This window comes from Rana temporaria, chromosome 3, assembly GCF_905171775.1.
Source record: "Rana temporaria chromosome 3, aRanTem1.1, whole genome shotgun sequence".
NCBI lineage: Eukaryota > Metazoa > Chordata > Amphibia > Anura > Ranidae > Rana > Rana temporaria.
The window spans coordinates 254,540,877-254,564,930 of NC_053491.1; the positions used below are offsets into that span (position 1 = coordinate 254,540,877).

Genomic DNA, 24,054 nt, shown 5'->3' on the forward strand with positions numbered 1-24,054 from the left:
AAGTGTGTTTTTTAACCACTTACCCCCCGGACCATATTGCTGCCCAAAGACCAGAGTACTTTTTGCGATTCGGGACTGCGTCGCTTTAACAGACAATTGCGCGGTCGTGCGACGTGGCTCCCAAACAAAATTGGCGTCCTTTTTTTCCCACAAATAGAGCTTTCTTTTGGTGGTATTTGATCACCTCTGCGTTTTTTATTTTTTGCGCTATAAACAAAAATAGAGCGACAATTTTGAAAAAAATGAATATTTTTTACTTTTTGCTGTAATAAATATCCCCCAAAAATATATAAAAAAACATTTTTTTTCCTCAGTTTAGGCCGATACGTATTCTTCTACATATTTTTCGTAAAAAAAAATCGCAATAAGCGTTTATTGATTGGTTTGCGCAAAAGTTATAGCGTTTACAAAATAGGGGGTATTTTTATGGCATTTTTATTAATATTTTTTTTACTAGTAATGGCGGCGATCAGCGATTTTTTTTTTCGGTATTGCGACATTATGGCGGACACTTCGGACATTTTTGACACATTTTTGGGACCATTGGCATTTTTATAGCGATCAGTGCTATAAAAATGCATTAGATTACTATAAAAATGCCACTGGCAGTGAAGGGGTTAACACTAGGGGGCGGGGAAGGGGTTAAGTATGCCTGGGTGTGTTCTTACTGTGGGGGGGGGGGTGGCCTCACTAGGGGAAACACTGATTTTCTGTTCATACATTGTATGAACAGAAAATCAGCATTTCCCCTGCTGACAGGAACGAGAGCTGTGTGTTTACACACACAGCTCCCGTTCCCCGCTCTGTACCGAGCGATCGCGTGTGCCCGGCGGCGATCGCGCCCGCCGGGCACACGCACGGGAGTCGGGGGCGAGCGGGGGGCGCAGTGGCGGCTAAGAGGTAGGACGTCCATTTACGTGGTCTCGCCTAGGAGAGCCACCTTGTGGACGTATAATGACGGTGCGGCGACGGCAAGTGGTTAAATGTCTCTTATTAGTAGATAAGTGCATCAGGGCCTGGTATTTTGCAATTTGGTACAGTACATTTTTTCTTGGCTCTATTCATGTTATTCAAGTCTAGCTGATATTTATTGCATGTCTCAGAGCAGGTGGAGAGCGAAATTGCTAAATTTTTTTGCCCAGGGTCCAATGAATATTAAAGATGGCCCTGCAAGCGGTACCTCACACTGACGCCAATAAAACTTGACAAAAGTTCAACTATATCTAGAATTTAAAAACTTGTTTTAGCTTTAAGGCAAGCTATGGTTTGGCACCCAAGAACATCCATTACATTTCTTGGAAACACAAATGTAAAGGATTACTATAGATGCTGTCTGTGAATTGGTAGTTTCAAAGCCCATGATTCAAATAATAGCTGTGCTGCAGATGCACTACTATACAGTCATTTCCACTAAAATACACCTCTCCAGCCATACCTAATCAAGATTGGTACTGTTAGAGGTCTAGAAGAAATGTAGCAGACAACAAAATGTACAAGTAGAATTGTTACAAGAGCTGATGTGTTCATGCTGTCCCTACCTGACTTCCAAGACACAAGTGTGCTATTTTGTGCATGACCATTGGGTGACAGTATATCCATTGTAAGCTTCATTTGAAATTGGAGCTAAAACGAAATCTTTGAAAGAATTTAGAGGCAGGCAAGCCCTGTATTCCATTTCCAGCTTTTACTGAGTATTTTTGCATATAAATGTGATTTTTTGAATAATCTTAATCATGTGTGCTCTGCAAATTGAAGGCAGTTTTCTAGGCGTTCTGTAATCTTTCCTCTCTTTTTTTTTTTTTTTTTTTGTCAACTTTTCTCAACTTCAGTTTATACAAATGTAACCTATTTTATTAGTTCTCTGAAATTCATGCATAGGTTAATATATGGAGACAGAAGATGGATGCTGTATAGGTGGACAGCGCATTTGTATTGATCTTTGGTTAATGGCTTCTTACATATGATAATAATGGCTTTGTACAGTGTCCAAAGAACAAAGCAAAGGGGTTCTTGGTATTTTCAGGGCTTGCCAGATAAAATTTTAAGTAAATCTGTCATGAGGAATAAAGGTACCATTGTTGACATTGGTTTCTGAAAATGCTAGTTGCCTGGCTGCCCTGCTGGTTCTCTCATTCAATACTTTAATACTGTACCAGTAGTTGAGCAAGGACTTCTGACGTTTTTCAGAGTGTAGTATGTTAACAGATTTATTGTGGTAAAGGGACAAATGGCCACTTACATTGTGTTTTTTAATTACAATAAGTCTGTTAACGTAATATACTCAAATTGCACTCTGCTGGTCTTCTTATCTGTTTGCCTAGAGATACTTCAGTCTCTTCAGAGGTGCTGCATTTGGTGCATTGAAATTGACAGACAGTTATCCTGAACACTCCAATTAAACTCCATGAACTTTTTGCTGTTCTGCATTGACCTTTATGTACACGCAACACTTTGTGCCATATACCCCCATTACTACTGTGACATTTTTCAGTTTCCTGACTGGCATACTTTTTTTGGGTGCGTGACTGGTATTCTCGGAATGTCAGCAGCGCCAGCCTTTGTACCTTCTCATTAGGCTGCAAATTACAAATGTGTAATCTGAAATGAAGGGCTGTCAGGGCCCTTTCATACTGATGTGCTTTTGACTTGCAATGAAAGTTTTCTTTTTTTGGTGTGATTTTGAAAAACTGCACCAAGGATGCAGCATGCAGGAGCCCCCGTAGTGTGAACATTTTACATAGGATTTGTAGGGGGAAAAGTGTTATGTGCTTTTGTCGCCCTGGAAAAGTGTGGCAAATGCACACCAGTGTTAAAGGGGCCTTAGTGTGACAGCTCAGTGCTGTCCTTTATGATGTTAAAAGATAAGATCAGCTTTTCACAAAAAATAATAAATGCACACTTTTTTTTGCAGGTGAACTTATACTTTAAAGCGGAGGTTCACCCTAATTTAAAAGTCATCGTTAATCACACTGGCTCAGTGTCAATCTTTAAAGTTGGCTATCAACATTTTTTTAAATAAATGCCATACTGTGTTTCTCTTGTCTTAACCAGGCACTTCCTGGTTGAGCTCCCGCGGGAGTGGGCGTGTCGGTTTAGCTGGGATTACTTTGCAATGTCTCCTGGGAGAACAGCGTGACGCTGCCCAGGAGACAATTCTCTAGCTAACAAGAGGAACTATCGCGTCATTTGACACGTCACATGACTCTTGCAGCCGGTCACGTGACAAGGGCGGATACAATTTCGCCATTTTAATTCGGGGAAAACAGGTGAAATCGCCAATACACACCTTGAGACCCTGGGAAGAGGTTGCCCACAAGCAAGATGGAACCGTGCATCAAAGATTTTTATAAATTTATTGTTTGCGGTAGAATGTCCATGCGGAGTGCTAAGAATGTCAGACACGTGAGTACAGTAATACGTTTATTAAGAGCGGCAGATGCACATAAAAAGCAATTCCCGCGGAACCCTGCTTTAAGGCTGTAGCTTAATCCTATGTGTAAATTATTATTATTTAAAAAAATTAAAACTTAATTCGCCCTAAATACTTGTGTAGCACTACCCCCGGAGGAGCTGCTGGTTGTTTTGGGTGGCACATTTACCTCGTGGCTCTTCCGAATTCCTAGGGGTGAATGGTGCATATAGCAGAAGTAAAAGAATGTCCGCAACAAGTGTCTTTGCTGTGCTCTTTATTACACAGCCGGGTCAAAACAATGAACTGGTGATGAAAGGGATAGAGTTTGCAGGAAGGAGAACAGCAGATTCAGGCGTAGTATTTAGAACAGTCCTGCTCCCATGTATAACACTTCTCTGCGCCACTCCTATGTGAGTGGGTTTAGTGTACCCGGACAGGCCTCTCTCACTGACCTGGCAGCCGGAGTATCACTCAAATCTTTGTAGGATAAAGTCTCTGCCACAGACCCTCCTGAAATAGACGTCAGGGAGACACCTCTGCCACAGGCCCTCTCTGATTGCAGTTGCAGAGGCAATCCTCCTTGGGTGAGTTGCGCCTGGATCTCCTTCTTAATGTCGCCCATGTACCGACTGACAGGTGATCAATACTTCAGTGTCCAGCTACCTTGATCCCCAGTGGTTTGTCAAAATCCTTTTGGATTGCCAGCCTCTCATTGGCGCTCCTCAGACGGACTCCCCACCAAACAGCTCTACTGCTTGGGATCCTCAAAGGTGGGAACCCAGTCAATCACTGGGTCCCCGTCGCTGCTCAAATGTTCCGGACCAACATGGTCCGAGAACACTGTGTGGCACGCACGCCCCGGCCAGGTAGGCCATAACGCCAGGGCCCCGTGATGTGGTCATCCTAAAGGTGGGTGCCACACTGGACGAAGAAGACCCAGAACCAATGGCGTCTGCCCCATAAATACCCTCCCCCAGCATGCACAGCAAGGCTCAACCCTCCTGATTGGCTGCTGGGGAAGAGCACCCAAACCTTGACTCCACTGCTGCCACCTACTGCACTGGGGTGGGAGGAACACCCCAGCACAACAGAATGAGCCCACAGCACAGCCAAGCTGAGACAGAGATCCTGTTTTGAACATAACAATTTTGGATCAAAGTTTAACTACACTCTGATCCCCCTCTAAATTTAAATAGCACCGGAACTCTAACGTAACCAGGCGCTACACTTGTTTATTTAACACTTCTATCTCCTTCAAAATGTATGGCTCAAATTGAAGCGCACAGACGTCACATGTGATGTGCACAGGATTGCGGTGCGATTCCTGTGCAAATCACAAATGCTGTTCCACATACACTAGTGTGAACCCAGGCTAAAAGCCTTTTGTGTAGCTTACTTCATAAAGCACCATTTATTTTTTTTTTTTTTCATCTGTGTAGAGGGCTGTTTTATTAGTATGACTGAGCTGCTAAAAATCTCCTGTATGACTATAGCTTTAGGGTTCACACACATGGATATATTTACGTGTGTTATGCACCTAGCGTAAATTTCTCAGCTCTTTCCATGGTTGGGGAGTTGCATGTGCCGTGTACAACCTACCATATAAGCGAATGGCTGTACGCGGCCATACTCTTGTAAACGGTGATGCTTCTTTGCATCTGTGCTTACCCGCACTTGCACGTCTGATGTAATTCCCAAACATGAATATTTTGTGTTAGGAAAATGCCAGATGAGCATTGATAAATGCTATTGAAAAGAAGCATTGGCATTCTATAGATAAGAGTACATCTGAATACAGCCATTCACTTGTATGGCAGGCTGTACATGGTACCTGCAGCTCCTCAGGCATGGGAAATTTTTAAGCTAGGTGCAAAAAATGCATACATATATTTTGTATGCATGAACCCTAATGCGATGACTACCAGCAAATGGTTACATTTCGTAATGGCCTGTGTAGCTTAGTCATAAAATGTGTTTTGTAATAATTTTTCGTAAGAGCCTATTCACACAGGGGCAACACGACTTCCAGCACGACTTTGGGAGGCAACTTGGACACGACTTGAGTATGAATCATCAGACAACTTAGAAGGCATCTTCAAGTTGCCTCCGGGACAGGAGGCTTTCCAGTGGCCAATAAAACAACAATCAGCTCTGTGGGAGGGAGGGGTTTGCCTGAGAAATGAATACTATCTTCCTGTATTGTTGCTTCAGTTAAGACCGTGATCAGACTTCTGAGGCAACTTCCATTAAAATCAATGGGTACGAGTTGCCAACAAGTCGCCTAGAAGTTGGATTGAAGTAGTACGGGAACCTTTTTTGAAGTCGGAGCGACTGCAGTAGTGTGCATTAAAACGGCTCCATTCACTTACATTGATTTTCTCATGCAGCGCGAGTTGAGGCGACTAGGGGTGACTTGAAGTCGGATCCAAAGTTGTCCCTGTGTGAATGAGCTCTAAAGTGTTGTTGTTTTTTTATTTTTTTTTTGCTTTCAACAAGTAATCAGAACCCACAGTGCCCATTATTTTTGTGATATGGGCTGTTCTACATTTTAGAATTGTACTTTTCTAAACATGCACCTGAAAAGATTTTTTTTTTCTTTTTTGGTGTACATATTCTTAACGAGCAATTGTTTTTCACTGTTACCCTACAATACTACCTGATTAGCGCATGCTAAAGCGGCCTGCCTTGCCTGCATAATGTGGTGCATAGTTTATGACCTACATTTGTTTGTTTTATGCTTTTACATGATGTGTAATGTTTTTTTACTAATTGTTAGAGCAATTCATTTAATATTTACACACCTTATAAAACTTGGATTTTTAAATATTTATAAGAACATATACAAATGTGTCTGTTCTAAATATTATTGTAATAAAAACAAACAAAAATAAATAGAAATGTATAAAGGAATATTGGTTTAATGAGCCAGTAAGATATAGCAATAATACATAATGCATTCAGTATATTACTGCAACCTTGTGCGCAGCGCAAAAAAGGTTTTACAGGCATACCCTACTTTTACATTTACTTACTAAAGCTGGAAAGTGCAAAATCAGGCTCCCTTCTGTATAGAATCCAATGAGCTTCTAACACCAGCTTGTTCAACTAAGCTTTGGTAATAAAACCTGGAAGCTTTTATGCAGAATTGAGCCTGATTTTGCGCTTTCCAGCTTTAGTAAATAAACCCCATTGTGTACGTAAAAGTGGGTTATGCCTGTATAGGGAATGTATAGGGAACTTTGATTTACTAAAACCAGAGAGTGCAAAAGTTGGTGCATGGTAGCCAATCGGCTTCTAACTTCAGCTTGTTCAAGTAAGCTTTGACAAAAAACCTGGAAGCTAATTGGCTACCATGCAGAGCTGCACTAGATTTTTACACTCCGGTTTTAGTAAATACACCCCATGTATTTTCGGCAAACTCCTATTTAGTATTTCAGTGTCTACCAGCAATTATAGTTTTACATGCTTGCATAGGGAGTTCCAAATGTTTTGGACTAATTGCTCTATTTCTTAAAATTAAACTCCTAGGCAAATATTTAAAACAAACACCATTTATTGCATGAATTAGTTTAATAATTAATACATGTTTACATACAACTGGTTTCCGTACCTAACTCTGTAGTCTTATCAGCCTCCTGTTATCTGCACAACAGCGCTAAAGCCTAATACACTCTAGTATTTTTTTGCATTCAACCTAGCAGAGCTGAATGAAAAAAAAAACCTGATGGCTCAGGAGGAGCTGATGTTCTAACTATCAGATGTTGGTACAGCGATCTCCCCTGCTGTGCTATGTTCTGACAGCTGAACGGCTGGCTTTTTTTGGACCAGCTGTAGTACATATGGGCCGAATGTCAGCTGGTTTCTATTGAACCAGCCAGTGCCGCCCAACATTCGTTCCCTGTGTACTAGGCTTTAGGTTGGCCATACATTATACAATTTTCTTGTACAAGTTTCCTTTTTAGTCAAACCTAAACACTTCCTTTCAATTTGTATGCAATCAGGCAGGCAAAGGAAATTATACAATTTTCTTGTTCAATGTATGGCCAGATTTAGAATAGTAAAGAGTGGAGCAATCAGACTCTGCATGCACATTTGCTGATGGTCAGCATGCTGACTGGAGGAGAGGGTGAACAGAGATGATAGCTTCAAGAAAAACAGAAATGTAAGGTGTGCACACCTAGTGAATTACCAGAGATAATTTAATAAGATTTTTTTTGTATAAAAGTGGTTCCAAAATGCAACTAACACAAGGCCATAAACACAGTGCATGGACATGCACAGAACACGGGGTACAGCTAACGCGTTTTGAAGTGCAGAGCTAATAATTTCTTAAATTATCTCTGGTAATGCACTAGGTGTGCACGCCTTCCATTTCTGTCTTTCTTGTAGTTCCTTTCAGATTACCCCTCAGATTATCTAAGGAAGGCAGCATTCACCTAGTTCTGAGATACCATATATACCTTTCACACCACCATTTTTTTTTCCTGACATCTGTTTCTCCTTACCTTGGAAGACCTATTAGTGTTGGAAGTGACTGTGTGTGTGTGTGTGTGTGTTTTTTTTTTTTTTTCATCTCTAGAGATGATGGCTTATCAGTGAGTTGTTTCTTTATAAAGTCAACAAACTGCGGATGGGAAAATGGCACCACTCTAACCACTTCAGCCCTGGACCATTTGGCTGCCTAAAGACCAGAGAACTTTTTACAATTTGGCACTGCGCTGCTATAACTGATAATTGCAATGTTGTACCCAAACAAAATTTGCGTCCTTTTTTCCCCACACATAGAGCTTTCTTTGTATGGTATTTGATTGCCTCTGTGAATTAATTTTTTTTCCGATATAAACGGAAAAAGACAGAAAATTTAGAAAAAAATATATTTTTTACTTTTTTTGTTGTAAGAAAAATCCAATAAACTCAATTGTAGTCATACATTTAGTCCAACATGTATTCAGCCACATGTCGTTGGTAAAAAAAAAAATCAATACGCGTATATTTATTGGTTTGCGCAAAAGTTATAGCATCTACAAACTAGGGTACATTTTCTGGAATTTAGGCAGCTTTTAGTTTGACTGCCTATCTCATTTCTTGAGGTGCTAAAATGGCAGGGCAGTACAAAACCCTCCCAAATGACCCAATTTTGGAAAGTAGACACCCCAAGGAAACTGCTGAGAGGTATGTTGAGCCCATTGAATATTTATTTATTTTTTGTCCCAAGTGATTGAAAAATGACAAAAAAAATGTTTTAAAAAAAAAAGTTGTTACTAAATGATATATTGCTCACACATGCCATGGGCATATGTGGAATGTTACACCCCAAAATACATTCTGCTGCTTCTCCTGAGTACGGGGTTTCCACATGTTTGGGACTTTTTGGGAGCCTAGCCACGTACAGGACACCGAAAACCAAGCACCGCCTTCAGGATTTCTAAGGCCCCTTTCACACTGGGGCGTTTTTCGAGCAAAGCTCATCTGCAATCCCAATGTGCTGGTAAAGCACCGCTAAGAACCCAATGTTTTAGGGCGTTTTTGCAGTGCCTCAGTGTGAAAGGGTAAGGCGTTTTTACAGCGCTTTCAATTTATTTCAATGGAGAGGGGCGTTTTTGCAGCGTTTTTTTTAGCTCCCAAAAGCTGCTCCAAAGATGCTGCTTGCAGGACTTTTCTCAACTCCCCGCCAGTTCAACGCCTTAGTGTGAAAGGGTAAGGCGTTTTTACAGCGCTTTCAATTAATTTCAATGGAGAGGGGCGTTTTTGGAGAGTTTTTTTCAGCGCCCAAAAGCTGCTCCAAAGATGCTGCTTTGAGGACTCCGTGTGAAAGGGTCCATTGAGATGCATGGAGAGCATTTTATGAGCGTTTTTAATAGCGCTATTTTTAATGCTAAAACGCTGTAAAAACTTTTCAGTGTGAAAGGGGTCTAAGGGTGTAACATTTTGGATTTCACTCCTCATTACCTATCACAGTTTTGAAGGCCATAAAATGCCAAGATGGCACAAAAAAAAAACAAATTACCCCATTTTGGAAAGTTGAAACCCCAAGCTATTTGCTGAGCAGCATGATGAGACCATGGAATATTTTATATTTTGCCACAAGTTGCGGTAAAATTTATTATTTTTTTTTTTTTTAACAAAGTTGTCACTAAATGATATATATTGCTCAAACATGCCATGGGAATATGTGGAATCGGACCCCAAAATACATTCTGCTGCTTCTCCTGAGTACGGGGATACCACACTGTTGCTGTCAAGATAAATAAATCTGTGCTGCAGCCGAATGGCATACCTGAAAACGAAAAAATGGTTGACAATAAAACACAGTAAACAGTAAAGTATAATAAAATTGCATACCTGAAAAGCAAACATAATAACAATAAAACATTGCAGAATAGAATGCAGTAAAAAAAAGAGGGAGAGAGAACAATGAAACGACAACTTTTTATTTAATTTTTTTATTTAATTTTTTTACACTTTTATTTGTAACTGTAACTAACGGTTCGGTTCCAGGTTCGGGTCTCTCAAAATGCGATGGCATCTTGGGAGACCCTGTGAAAGTGTGTCCTATTCTGTGCATTGCTGTACCCTATGCTAAAACTGCACTAGTGTATAGTAGCGTTTAAAACCTTCACCAATGCAAAGACCAGGATTGTCAGGACAGGAGGGACAATAATAGCGAGTGTCACGCCTAAATTTGCACTTGCTACAGACACGACATCTTCTTTGGGGTCCATGAAGCCGCTACACCCAATAGACATAAATGGAACTGCCTGCATGTAAATGCCTGGATCACCTGTGCAATTTTGTGCAGACAAAAATGGCCCTTTTGCATGGGTGTATTCATAAACGCACCCATATGAACCAGGCTTAAAGACTGTTTCTATTTTAAATTAGACTAAGCATGCTGCTTTAGTCCCCTAATGGGTTTGTTGGTAAAGGAGGGGTCTGCAGTATTGTCCCTGAGGGTCCAGACGATGTCAGTCTGGACTGCTGTGCTCTGCCTGATTCGCTACCTTTTCAGGGTCCTCCTTATCCCCTTTTGGGATGGCCCACTCTTGGTTGTCAAGGGAGGGATTTTCTACTACCATGTAGAAATAATGGATAAACCCACTACCCCTCTATTCTACCTCCCCTCCAGAATCTGTTTCTGATCTTCCTCGAACAGCAATTGATGTTTCCCATTTTAGATATGACAGATGAGACTGGTGCTTTGTCATGAACCAAGCACATGAGAATCCAAGGGCCAGATTCACAGTAGAAATACGCCGGCGTATCTACTGATACTTCGGCGTATTTTCAAATTTGCCGCCTCGTATCTTTAGTTTGAATCCTCAAACCAAGATACGACGGCTTTTGGCTTCGATCCGACAGGCGTACGGCTTCGTACGCCTTCGGATCGTAGGTGTAATACTTTGGCGCCCGCTGGGTGGAGTTTGTGTCGTTTTCTGCGTCGGGTATGCTAATTGGCTGTTTACGGCGATCCACGAAGGTACGCGCGTTTGTCGCATTCTCTTACGTCGTCGCTAGTTGGCTTTTCCCGGCGTAAATGTACGGCTGCTATTTCGTGGCTTATATGGCCGTCGTTCCCGCGTCGAATTTTAATTTTTTTTTTTTGTGTAAGTCGTTCGTGAATAGGAAAGGACGTAACGCACGTCGCCGTTCAAAAGATTACGTCGGTGCGATGTCATTTCGCGCAAAGCACGGCGGGAAATTTCAAAACGGAGCATGCACAGTACGTTCTAACGTTTTAAATGATACACGCCCCATTTGAATTAGGCAGGCTTGCGCCGGACGGATTTACGCCGCCGGAAGTTTACAGGCAAGTGCTTTGTGAATCAAGCACTTGCCCGTAAAACTTGCGGTGGTGTAACGTAAATGTGATGCGTTACGCCGCCGCAATTGTATGTGAATCTGGCCCCAAATGCTTAAATATACTGCATCTAAAGCTTTAAAAATAACTTCACGTTTTGAGTCATACCTGTTTCTGCTCTGAAGAAAAGTGTTTTACATTTTCATTATTGATCAGCTGATGCACTTGCAGAGAGCTCCTAATGAAGAAAGCTTCAAGGTCTGTATCCCTTTTAGAAATGATTAAACTGATTCTTAAAGTGGTTGTAAACCCACTATTTGGACTTTTACCTACAGGTAAGCCTACAACAAGGCTTACCTGTAGGTAAGGAGAATATCTCCTAAACCTGCACGGTTTAGGAGATATTACCCCCGCAATGCGGGCGGCGCATGCGCAGGGGGGACTCCACGGCTGAAGGACCGGCATCGCCGGACCCTGCCGATTTTAAATCTCCCGCGCGCACGCGCGGGAGTGACGTCATCGCCGCTCCAGCCAATCACAGCGCTGGAGCGGCGATACCCGGAAGACACGCCGGAGCAAGATGACATCCTGCTCGGCGTGGACCAGGTAAGTGGTACACACCTCGTTCCGAGGTAAGTATTTCATAATAGGCTAGTATGCGGTGCATACTAGCCTATTATGCCTTTTGCATTGCAGGTTTGGGGGAAAAAAAAAAAAGTTTATGCGGTTTACAACCGCTTTAAGCTTAACATAGAATGCATTAAGGTAAAAAAAAAAACACTTTAACCCTTTAGGAACATGTCACCAAAAACAAAATATTTCATTATCAGAGGATCCCCAAAATCTGACTTGTATCTTGTGCAGACTTCTGGGAAAATCAGTGAGCCGATCACACAAACAGGCGGCCATATTGCATTGCAATTTACAGAAATTACAGTGGCTGCATATTGAAAAGGAAATGCTATTTTTAATATTTTTTATATCACAATATAACTTGTGTAGTGGAGATATATATAATGTGTATGTGTGTGTGTATATATGTGTGTGTGTGTATGTGTGTATATATATATATATATATATATATATATATATAGTGTGTGTGTGTGTGTGTGTGTGTATGTATATATACATATATGTGTGTATACATTGTAAGATTGGTGTTATTAGACTCCAGGTGCATTTTCCAGTGAGTACGCCAGTCCAGAACTGAGTTTTTAAGGGCCTGGTAGCCCACTTTTATTTAAAAGCACAAAAGTTCACAAATACATTAGCAGCCCTCGCAGGGGTTCCACCATTCCTGTATCTTGCCAACTCAACAGTTTAGCCTCCTGGCTGTCATACTTGCCATCCGGCTGTTTCAGGCCTTTAGCCTAGGCCTAAGCTTCTGTTCCTCAGAACAAACGGTTTCCTAGGGATAAGCTCAAACCTAGCATTCTCCTGATAAGCGTCTTGCTGCTCAATCATCAAACGACATCTGCCTCCTGCAGATATGCATGCTCTAGCTGTCCCCATACAGCATCTCTGACTCCTCTCAGAGGGATTGGGAATCCGCCTGATTCCCAGGAACAGACTTCCTGTCGGGTGGGGCTCTGAGCCATGTCAGAACTAAAAAGTCCAAGACACAGCTGTGCAATTAATGTGTCTTTCTCTCCAAAATCTGGCGTAAACCAGCAATCTTTCACATAGCACAGAGTCCCACTATATATCTCTATATATATATATATATATATATATATATGTATGTATGTGTGTGTGTGTGTGTGTGTGTGTGTGTATAACATTTTATTATCTGTGTTTTTTTTCTTTGGTATTTTTGACTATTGACGACTGGCTTCACCCTGAGAAGAAATCGCAGGTCACCAGTACTGGGACTCATTTGAGTCGGGAAAAACTTGTGACCTGTCTGACTCAAAGGAATCCTACTGAGAAAGTATGGATGATGCTACTGCTGACCCTCCGGATAATGCATGTGTTTTCTGGCCGTTATGCTGATCCATATATGGGCCCAGATTCAAGTAGATCCGTGCAATATTTGCGTGGGCACAGGGCAACGAGTTTTGCTCTGCGCCCACGCAAATATTTTGAAATGCCCGCGATTCACGGAGCAGTAGCTCCGTAAATTGCGCGGGCGGTATGCTAAACAGCCGGGCGTAAGGCTGCCTAATGTAAATGATCCCGCCGGGGGCGGGAATCATTTAAATTAGGCGCGCTCCCGCGCCGAGCGAACAGCGCATGCTCCGTCGGGAAACTTTCCCGACGTGCATTGCGGCAAATGACGTCGCAAGGACGTCATTTGCTTCTAAGTGAACGTGAATGGCGTCCAGCGCCATTCACGAATCACTTACGTAAACGACGTGAAATTTAAATTTCACGAGCGGGAAGCGCAGCTATACTTTAGCATAGGTTGCCCCTGCTATAGCAGGAGCAACCTTGCGCTAAAGTCGCCGTACGGAAACTCCGTACCTTGCGTGCGCAGGGCCCGCGCAACTTTTGTGAATCGGTGGTAGTATGCAATTTGCATACTATACGCCGATCACAATGGCCGCGCCCCCTAGCGGCCAACGCAAGAATGCAGCCTGGGATATGAAGGCATAAGGAGGCTTATGTCTGTCATATCCTAGGCTGCAGTCGGTGTAACGAGGTTCCTGAATCAGGAGCACTCGTTACACCGGAGCAAGTAAGCCCTTGCGCCGCGCAACCTATGGTTGCGCGGGCGCAAGTGCTTCTTGAATCTGGGCCATGGAGTTAAAGAGTTCTGAATTTAACCATTTTCTAATCTGCAGGCTCGTTCTGAGTCGGTGACTGAGAAAATATTAAAAGCAGAGATAGGCAGGCAACCAGCTTTTTTATAAAAAGCTCAACACTTTTTCTGTGCCATTTAAATACAGCTATAATGTTTGCTGGATAATATAAATATCTAAATCCATACTATTGGCAGTATTTGATCTTAAACTATACATTTGGCAAAATCATGTACACAATAAAAAAAAAAGTCAAATTTTAACAATAGTTTTTATTTTTTTTGTCTAATTTTGTTTTCATCTTTTTATTGGTGATCTCTGGTGATTAATTTACAATGTGCCTACCCCTTGTATGTGCTTATCAGCCTTGCAGATTTGCTTCCATTTTTCATATGTGAATCAATTCCAAAACTTTAATTCAGTCTCTAATTGCTTGTTATATTTCTTTACCCAGTATCCAACACCTTTAGAGAAACATGTTGCATCTATCAAAACTGTAGACGAACAATCGGGTAAGCAAGCATCTAAACCATGACTTCTTAAAAAGGTGACTACGGCAAATTAAGGTGCTGTCTATGGCAGTCTAAAAATGCTCAGGTTTCAATTAAAACTGTAATTCTAAAAGTACATAGTTTGTTATTAAAGTGATTGATTTTGTAACGCATTATTTTTTAAAAATAATATACATGCCATACTTGCTTGCTCTGTGCAGTGGTTTGTAAAGAGCAGACTCTTCTGGGGTCCCCTGCTGGCACTCCTGGCTCCTCCTCTTTGGCAAGTGCATCCATTGAAAGACTTTCTATGGGGGCACGTGTGGGCTCGATCCTGAGCCGCGCTGCCTGTGTCAATAGACACAGCGTGGCTCGGCCCCGCCCCCTGCTCATTTGTCACAGAATTTGATTGACGGCAGCAGGGGCTACCATGTGAGGAGGTTAAGAGCAGAAAGAGTTACACTTGCTGTGCACAGTGCTGGATCAGGCTCAGGTAAGGGGGGGGGGGACTGTGGCAAAGAAGGTTTTTTTTTTTTTTTTTTTTTACATCGAATGCATTACAGTAAAATCCTTAAAGTGGATGTAAACCCTCACATATACACAGTGAAGTGAACAGCCTCAGATGGTGCACAGAGATGACACAAATCACCCTACATACGTTTTACATGCATCTCTGCTGTCTTTCCCTTTCTATATTCCTTATAATTTTTACTTCCTCATTCTGCACTGTGAGTTTTCTTTAAAACTCTTGGCTTACACTGGGAGACAGGTGATTGAAGGTAAGCCCCCCCCAACCCCACATAGGCAGAGTTGTGCTATGAATAGACCAGCTCTCTGCTAATTTATAGCAATCCCAAACTTCAGGCTGCTTTTATGCCCCGTCTCAGAACGTGTCAGAAGTTATCATGCTGATAACGGAGAAACAAAACGGCTGAAACACACGGGTGCTTTGGAGAGAGATAAGAAAACAGTACAGATATTTGTGCCTACATCAAATTTCATGAATCGGGTTTACGGTGGTTCACCCTGCTGAACAACATTTCAGCATAAAATCCGGCATAGTAGCGCGAGCTACACTATGCCGGTCTTAATTTTTTTTATCCCCGTACTCACGGTTATATCGTACATAGACGATTCCGTCTGCCGCGGGGAATGGGCGTTCCTAGCAAGAGGGAGGGTGATTGACGGCCGTCTCTGGCACGTCACGCTCCCCGAAGACAGCCGGAGTAGGTCTCGGCTCTTCACGGCGCCTGCGCACAGGCTATGCGCAGGCGCCGTGAAGAGCCAAGCCTATTTCGGCTATTTCCGGAGAAGCGTGACGTGCCACGGCCGGCCGTCAATCACCTTCCCTGTCCATAGGAACGCCCATTCCCCGGAATCTTCTATGTACGATATAACAGTGAGTACGGGGAAAAAAAAATTAAGACCGGCATAGTGTAGCTCGCGCTACTATGCGGGATTTAATGGTAGAGGGAATTTTTTTTTTTTTTTTTTTTTTTTTTTTTTTTATATAGGGTGAACCCCCGCTTTAAGGATTTGGAACCACTTTAATCTGTGATAATGTGGTCAAGAGATTTAACCATGTTATGTATATGTGTGTGTGTGTGTGTGTGTGTATGTATGTATGTATATATATATATATATAAATATTGTGGGAAATTGGCTCGTGGGGATCACCTTTCTAAATCGCAGTCCGCAAACGGGCACTTTCTTTAAAATCTGGCAGATGCCAGGTTTATGTACAGGAGGTTTGCAAATAAAAATAAACAAAACAGTAAATTAAATCCTTGCCGTCCGGCGCTAAACTAAACCAATATTCTCCTCTCTATACAGTGCGGGGCTGGTCCCCGTCACCCACAAAACATGCGGGAAAGCAAACCTTTTCTTTTTTAGTCTACTCTAACAGAGCTCCTCTCACAGAGCTCCTCTCACTCAGGTTCCCTCCTGAGTCTCCAAACCAGAGCCCTGCTGTGCTCTCTTCCTGGATGTTTAAAGTCCAGCTCACTGTGGACTCCAGTGGACCCGAACATCCAGACCGAAACCCACCATGCCACAGAGGCTGGAAAAACCGTGCCGGTTTCCGGTTCAGTCCCTTACATTGGAACGAATGCGAGGTTTAAACCTAGTTTAAAACCACTTCCCTACCGGGCCTATTCTGGCACTTCTCTTCTTCATGTAAAAATCATATTTTTTTGCTAGAAAATTACTCAGAACCCCCAAACATTATATATGTTTTTTTTTTTTTTTTTTAGCAGACGCCCTAGGGAATAAAGTGGCGTTCATTGCTTTTTATCTCGCATGGTATTTGCGGAATAATTTTACAAAAGTATTTTTTTTTTTTTTGGAAAAAAACAGTTTCATGGATTAAAAAATAACTAAACAGTAAAGTTAGCCCAATTTGTTTGTATAATGTGAAAGATGTTACACTGAGTAAATAGATACCTAACACGTGTCGCTTTAAAATTGCGCACACTCATGGAATGGCGCCAAACTTTGGTACTTAAAATTCTCCATAAGCTTGGCTTTCAATTTTGTTACAGGTTACCAGTTTAGAGTTAGAGGAGGTCTAGTGCTAGAATTGTTGCACACGCTTTAACGCATGTGGCAGTGCCTCACATGTGTGGTTTGAATAGCGTTTACATGTGGGCGGGACTTGTGTGTGTTCGCACCAGAGCGCAAGCTATCGGGGACAGGGGCGTTTTTTTATTTCCAGGAACTTGGGCCTTGAACTCATAACATTGTGCCCGGGCTTCCGACGGTCATAGAGATGTGGTCTGGTCACCGGAAATCTCTATCGTCATCATCCGGCACCAGCCGATTAGTCCTCCGGGCCCCTGATGGCATGGGAAAACCCAGGAGACGCACCGGATGGCGGTGTCGCCTATAAGAACGATCAAGTGGCGGAACTGCCGCTATGATCATTCTTATGGTGCACAGAATCGCCAGCTGCAAAGAATGATATCTGAATGATGCCTGTAGCTGCAGGCATCATTCAGATATCCCCCCCCCCCCTCCAGGACGTCCAGCGGTAGGGAAGTGTTTAAGGAGAAAAAAAAATCCACAGCCCCCTGCACTCCCAGGAGACCCCTCCCAGTCTCCTGGGACAGCAATGCCAGCATACTTTAAAGTTAAGAAAGAATCGCTGTCAGCTCCTTCGCAATCAACGCTCCTCCTGTGTCATTGTAAAAGCAAATCAAAGCTTCTAAATACCTCATTAACGCTGTTCTGTCATGCTATTCAGTCACGTGACTGCTCTCCTCTGTTTCATGACTGCTTTTCTCCTCCTCCAATCTAAAGCTACACTCAGGTGAGGAGGAGCGGCCAGAAAGAACAGCTTTAATGAGGTATTTAGAAACTTGGATTTGCTATGACAATGACACAGGAGGAGTAGTATATGAGAAGGGGCTAGCAGTGATGTTTTCATGTCTTCATCCGGCCCTTGGGGCAGTATTGCTCCCAATGATATGAGGCACTATTCCTCCCAATTGCACCAACAATGGGGCATTTTTTCTTAGACTAATAGCAATGATGGAACACTATTCCTCTTCCTACTGCCCACCAACACTGGGGCCATGTTTATTCTTACTGATGCTCGGCCCTGGGGCATTTTCTACCCCAACTGGTCAGAATCCGGCCCCCCCTAATGTCGGAAAGACCGTAAACTGGCCCTTTGCTTTAAAAGTATGGAGACCCCTGGTTTATATAATGGATATGGGCATGAAAGTGCACACTCTCAGGTTTAATTTTAGGATACTGTATGTACATCCAAATTGGAAGAAGGGTTTAGGAACTATAGCTCAAGGGGGCACAAGTAATTTGACAATTAAATCAAAAGCTGTTTCATGGCCAGGTGTGGGCTACTCCTTCGTTATTTCTTCATCAATTAAGCAGGTAAAAAGTCTGGAGTTGATACCAAAGACCCATACACGACATCAAATGTCCGACGGACGTTTTCTTTTTCGGACAATCCGACCTGGTGTACGTTCCATCGGACAAACTTTTTTGTGTTTTTCATCAGACAAATGTTCGACGAACATGTGAAACTTTCCGGCAACAAATGTCCTACGTCGGCTAATCCGATCTTGTGTACACAAGTCCATCGGACTAAAGTCCAAAGTACAAACACGCATGCTCAGAACCAATTCTAAATATCACACAACAATAGCAGAAGTTGCCCACAGGGTGGTGGTAAAGAGCTGAAAAACCACCCGATTTGGTGAAAGTTGGCTGAAAAAGTCCTACTGTGTGTATGCATACCAAGTTCATGACCAACGCCCATTCGGCGCAAAATTAACGGAAAAGTCAGTTGGAAGTTCGATTGTGTGTATGAGGCTTAAGAGTGATATTTGCATTTGGAAACGATTGCTGTGAACCTACATCATGCATTCAAAAGAGCTGTCATGCAAGTGAAACAGGCCATTGTAAGGCTTCAAAAATGAAAGAAATCCATCAGCGATGGCAGCAACATTAGGAGTGGTCAAATCAACAGTTTGGTACATTCTGAGGAAAGAAAAAAACACACTGGTGAGTTCAGCAACGTAAAAAGGCCTGGTTGTTCACGGAAGACAAGAGTGGTGGATGATCGCAGGATCCTCTCTTTGGTAAAGGGGAAAACAAAACATTTACAACATCCAAACAAGTGAATGACACTCTCTAGGAGGTGGGCGTATCATTGTCACAAGTCAAGTCTACAATCAAGAGAAGACTTCATGAGAGCAAATATAGAGGGTTCACCACAAGGAAACAATTCATAAGCCTGAAGAATAGAAGAGCCAGATTAGACTTTGCCTAAAACCATCTAAAAAAATAAATAAAGCCAGATTAGTTCTGTAAAAGCATTCTTTGGATGGATGAAACTAAGATTAATCTGTACCAGAATGATGGGAAGAAAAAAGTGTGGAGAAGGCTTGGAACAGCTCATGATCCAAAGCACACACAGTCATCTGTAAAACATGGTGGAGGCAGTGTGATGACATAGGCATAAATGGCTTCCAGTGGCTCTGGGTCATTGGTGTTTATTGATGATGTTGCCAGAAGACCAAAGCAGCCGGATGAATTCTGCAGTGTTTAGAGATATACCTTCAGCCAAATGCAGCAAAGTTGATTGGATGGTGCTTCACAGTACAGATGGACAGGGATCCAACACATTGCAAAAGATACCCAGGAGCTTTTGAAGAAAAAGAAGTGAAATATTCTGCAATGGCCTGAGTCAATCAACTAATCTCAACCAAATTGAGCATGCATTTCACTTGCTGAAGGCAATACTAAAGGCAGAAAGACCCACAAAGAACAACTGAAGACAGCTGCAGTTGGAGCCTGGTAAAGCACCAAAAAGGAGGAAACCCAGTCTTTGGTAATGTCCATGGTCATTGCCAGTAAAGGATTCTCAACAAAATATAAAAAATTTACATTTTATTTATAATTATATTAATTTGTCCAATTACATTTAAGCCCCTGAAAATGGGGTGCTGTATTAAAATTGGTTGCGGTTCCTAAAATGTGTATTTGATATTCATGTTCAACCCCTTAATCATTTCCATACCACAGGCCATCATATGACATCCAGGGCTTTCAGTGGTGATATCTGAATGATGCCTGGAGCTGCAGGCATCATCCAGATATTTTTTTTTTTTTCAGCTGGCGATTTCCTACACCATAGGAATGATCATAGCGGCAGTTCAGCCACTTGATTATTTTGTCTGGCGACGGGAGGGGGGGGGGGGGGGGTGTCTCCCCCTCCCACCCCGCTCCTCCCCTCCAGGACCGATAACGCACTATTCCCATTACAATTGATGTTTACATTCCTTGTAGTTATAATTTAAAATGATAAAAAATAACTTTTTAAATGGAAAGTGTAAAATGATTATTTTTTTTTTTCAATTAAAAAAAACAATTACAAAAGTAAAAAAAATATTCAAGTGCCCCCGTTCCTGCAAGCCCTCACACAGGAGAAAATGCATATGTAAATGACGTTCAAACTACCTTATTTATCGGCGTATAACACGCACCCCAAGCTTAGAAGGGAAGTTTAAGGAAAAAAAACTTACATTTTAAATGCCCATCAATGCAGCCTTATCAGTGTCCATCTGCTGTCTTGCCCAGCATCCATCTGCAGCCTTGCACAGAGTCCATCCAGCCTTCTAAGTGTCCATCTGCAGCCTTATAAGTGTCCGTCTGCACCTTGCCCAAAATTGCAGCATTATGTATTTTTTAATTTAGCGCCTCAGCCGAGCTATACAGAGCCGGATTTCCTCTGTATTCGGCTCCTCTCGCAGTCCTGCCCAGTCCCGCCCCTTGGCCCGACTCGTATGACGGACACGACAGCAGTCCAATGGCGGGACATAAAGGCTAGGAGGCGGGACAGGGCGAGACTGCGAGCGGAGCCGAGTACCCAGTACGATCGGCTCAGCTCGGTCTATGTCGGCGGCGCTCAGAGACAGCGGGGATCGGCGTATAACACGCACCCACGATTTTCCCCTGATTTTAAGGGGAAAAAGGTGCGTGTTATAAACACCGATAAATATGGTACATATGTGAGGTATCAATACGAACGTTAGCGCAAGAGCAATAATTCTAGCCCAAGACCTCTGTAACTCTAAACATGTAATCTGTTAAATTTTTTTAAAGCATTGCCTATGGAGATTTTTAAGTACCGAAGTTTGGCGCCATACTATGAGTGTGCACAATTTTAAAGCGTGACATGTGAGGTATGTATTTACTCGGCATAACGTCGTCTGTCACATTATACAAACAAATTGGGCTAACTTTTGAATGAATGAATTTTATTCATGAAAAATTATAATGATACCTCCTTTTTATGTATACTATACAGTGTAGCTAGTATCAAAATGCAGCCAATTGGTTTTAATTAGATAATTTCCTGTTTTAATTAGATACCATCATATCAGTAATTAAACATTTTCTGCTGTGTAATCACTAAGCAATTGTGCTAAAGCTTGTGTATTAATTTTGATTTGCAAACCAAAGTGTCAGATTTATATTATTGTTACAGGACCTCCAAAAGATGGGGTCTTATGCATTTTGATTATGTTTATCTTTAGTAAAGGCTCTTAACCTCCTCCCCACTGATACATTTCTTCTTTTTTTGTTAGAAATTATTTCTTCTGTTTTTCACGATTTTGATGATCAGTGCAAAAAAAGCTGTAACTCTTATTACACCGTATCTGGAAATACAATGCTTTTGAGAGAAATGGTGCAATCTCATACTGTCGTTTTTTTTTTTTTTTTTTTCATCCCTTCCATGAGCAGACCCAGAAACTGGCATTGTGTACAGGCGGAGGATTGCAGCTTGCAATAATGTTGTTCCATCGTTTCTAAGAAGGGTAAGTCCTGGTTTAGTACAATACCACATTCAGATGAAATACCTTACTGTAACTTGGCAGGACACCAATAGTATTTATTGCACTTAGGAGACTTCTGGACATTCACAATCCCAGTATTTTTTTTTATTTTCATGGCAAGCCACACATTACAGTCTACAGTATGTCTTGGCGCTGGGTAGTTAGGATGACCATCCAGTTTGAAGCTGGAAAATGCTTTCAATTAGAAGTTAAGGCTTGCTATCAAATTATCTTCCTGCATTAAGCTACACTCTATTTTACATCTGTTTTAAAATGTGTGATGTTTTATTCCACCTTTTTAAAGAAAAAGAAAAAAGATAAAAACCTGTCCATGTCACGTGACCACGTTGCCTGTGTGGTTAAAAAGGTTCGGCAGCTTTTATTCTGATGTGTTGCCTAATGGAATCGTAATTTCCTGAAGTGATGTGCCTAGACAGTGGCCATGAACATTTAGGGCATTTCTATGATCACAGGATACCAAACAGAGGGGGCAGTGGTGGGCACAATGGGGCGGGGCCAGCCAGAAGGGTGACAGTGCCAGGTGGGGGTGGGGCGGTACTTGATAGAGCTGTGCTGCGAAGCTTACAAACACTGACAACTGTTTTAGGAAGTGTACACAGCTACATTCAGCAGCATAGGCACACTATTGTCAGTAAAGATTGCTGATTGTCTAGATTAGACTGCAGTTTCTAATCAAACAATCAGCAATTTCAGTAATGCTCAATGTAAACATTTGATTTATTGTACATACTAGACTAGGGTACATTTTCATTTTTAAGTAGAATTCCACTTCAGAGCTGAATGCCTACTTTTTAAAGGCTAAATTCACCTCTGTAACATGTTACACTTCCTTCAACCTGTGGCAGCGGACAGGGACTTTCTCTCTGCACCCGCTGTTACAATTAAAGTACGGCCACGTGGAGTTCCATCCACACGGCATGTCATTTATTCACAAATTCATTAAATACAAGTACAGTCAGCCACCACAGCAGACAGCTTGTAGTTCTCATAGTTTATTTATTCTTCCTGCAGTTCAGTAACTGCCTGACACCTGCTCATACAGGGGGTACAACGGCTGACTGAGAGTCTTCAGGAGCCTGGCATCGCACCCATGATCTACTGATTGCAGGTGCAGGGTCTTACAGGCTGCAATAAAAAAAAAAAAGCTATTTTTTTACCCGCAAAAAGATGAGCATTTTATTTATAAAAGATGAACTTGTCCTTGAATATAATTGCTCTCATGCTTTTTCCAAAATCTTTTAAATCTAAAAAAGTTTTTGTTGCCTATGATGTCATTACTGGCAATCAAGATTTTTTTATATAGTTGGATGCCTGGGGGAGAATCCAGAGAGCTGCCACACCTCACATCTGAAGTGTTTACCATCTCCGAAAAGAAACTGCATTTTTCTTTTGCTCAGGTCACAACAAAGTGTTCTGTTAGTCGGCCCACACCACTGAAGGCAGTGTCAAGTAAAGGTGTTAGTGCTGCAGTCAGAGAACTTCAGAGAGGAGGGAACACAACCAGAAGCCTTTCTCCATGGGGAAAGAGCTGCAATGGCTGGTCGTGCAAAAAGGGAACAGTCTTGCAAAGGCAGAGTGAGGTATTTGTTTCAGGCACAAGATTTCTGCAAAAGCTGCACATTATAACAAAAAAGGTTGGACTTATTGGGCAAAGGTTAGCCTGTTGCTTTTATTTTCTAATGTGCTGGTTCCTACCTGGAGTTTAGCAAAAAAAAAAAAAAAAAAAAATCAATATTCGTCTTGGTCTTCTACCATCACCAGATGTATGGATTTTGTAATCTATTTTAAGCCAAAACAATGTTATCTTTTAAAAGAGACGTATGGGCAAAGCTATTTTGGCTATACTTTCTATAGATCACAGGAGTGCAGTTCGTTCTGTGATCCACTGTCTGCTCCAGGAAAGACCCCCACTTTACATTCAAGATTCACCCAGATGTCTGGATCGGGGGGGTTCCAAAGCACTCTTACTTACAGCAATATTGGCCAAATGGGGGCAGCAGGGACTTGTGCATGGTATATGCCTTGCAGGTTACCGGGCTTCTGCTTACTCCGGGACCTGATAGTGGGTGACATGCTGGGAGGCCAGAAATATGTAACAAGCACACCAAGGATCTCCGGAATGGGTTCAAAGCTTTATTCAGAGCTCACATCACACAGGTAACACAAGCAAGGTATTTTAAAAGAAGAGAGAGACACCAACTTTTATTGTCATTCTTTCTCAAGAAAGGCA

General features: G+C 42.1%; 1 protein-coding gene across 1 annotated transcript in view; it reads left to right on the forward strand.

Moving 5' to 3' along the window:
- The window catches only part of PRELID2 (PRELI domain containing 2), a 167,146-nt gene that overhangs the window by 41,348 nt on the left and 101,744 nt on the right, over nucleotides 1-24,054 (forward strand). Inside the window, exons 2-3 of the mRNA XM_040344592.1 lie at nucleotides 14,406-14,463; nucleotides 21,712-21,785. Of these exons, the coding sequence (XP_040200526.1) occupies nucleotides 14,406-14,463; nucleotides 21,712-21,785 (132 nt within the window). The remainder of the gene's footprint in view (nucleotides 1-14,405; nucleotides 14,464-21,711; nucleotides 21,786-24,054) is intronic.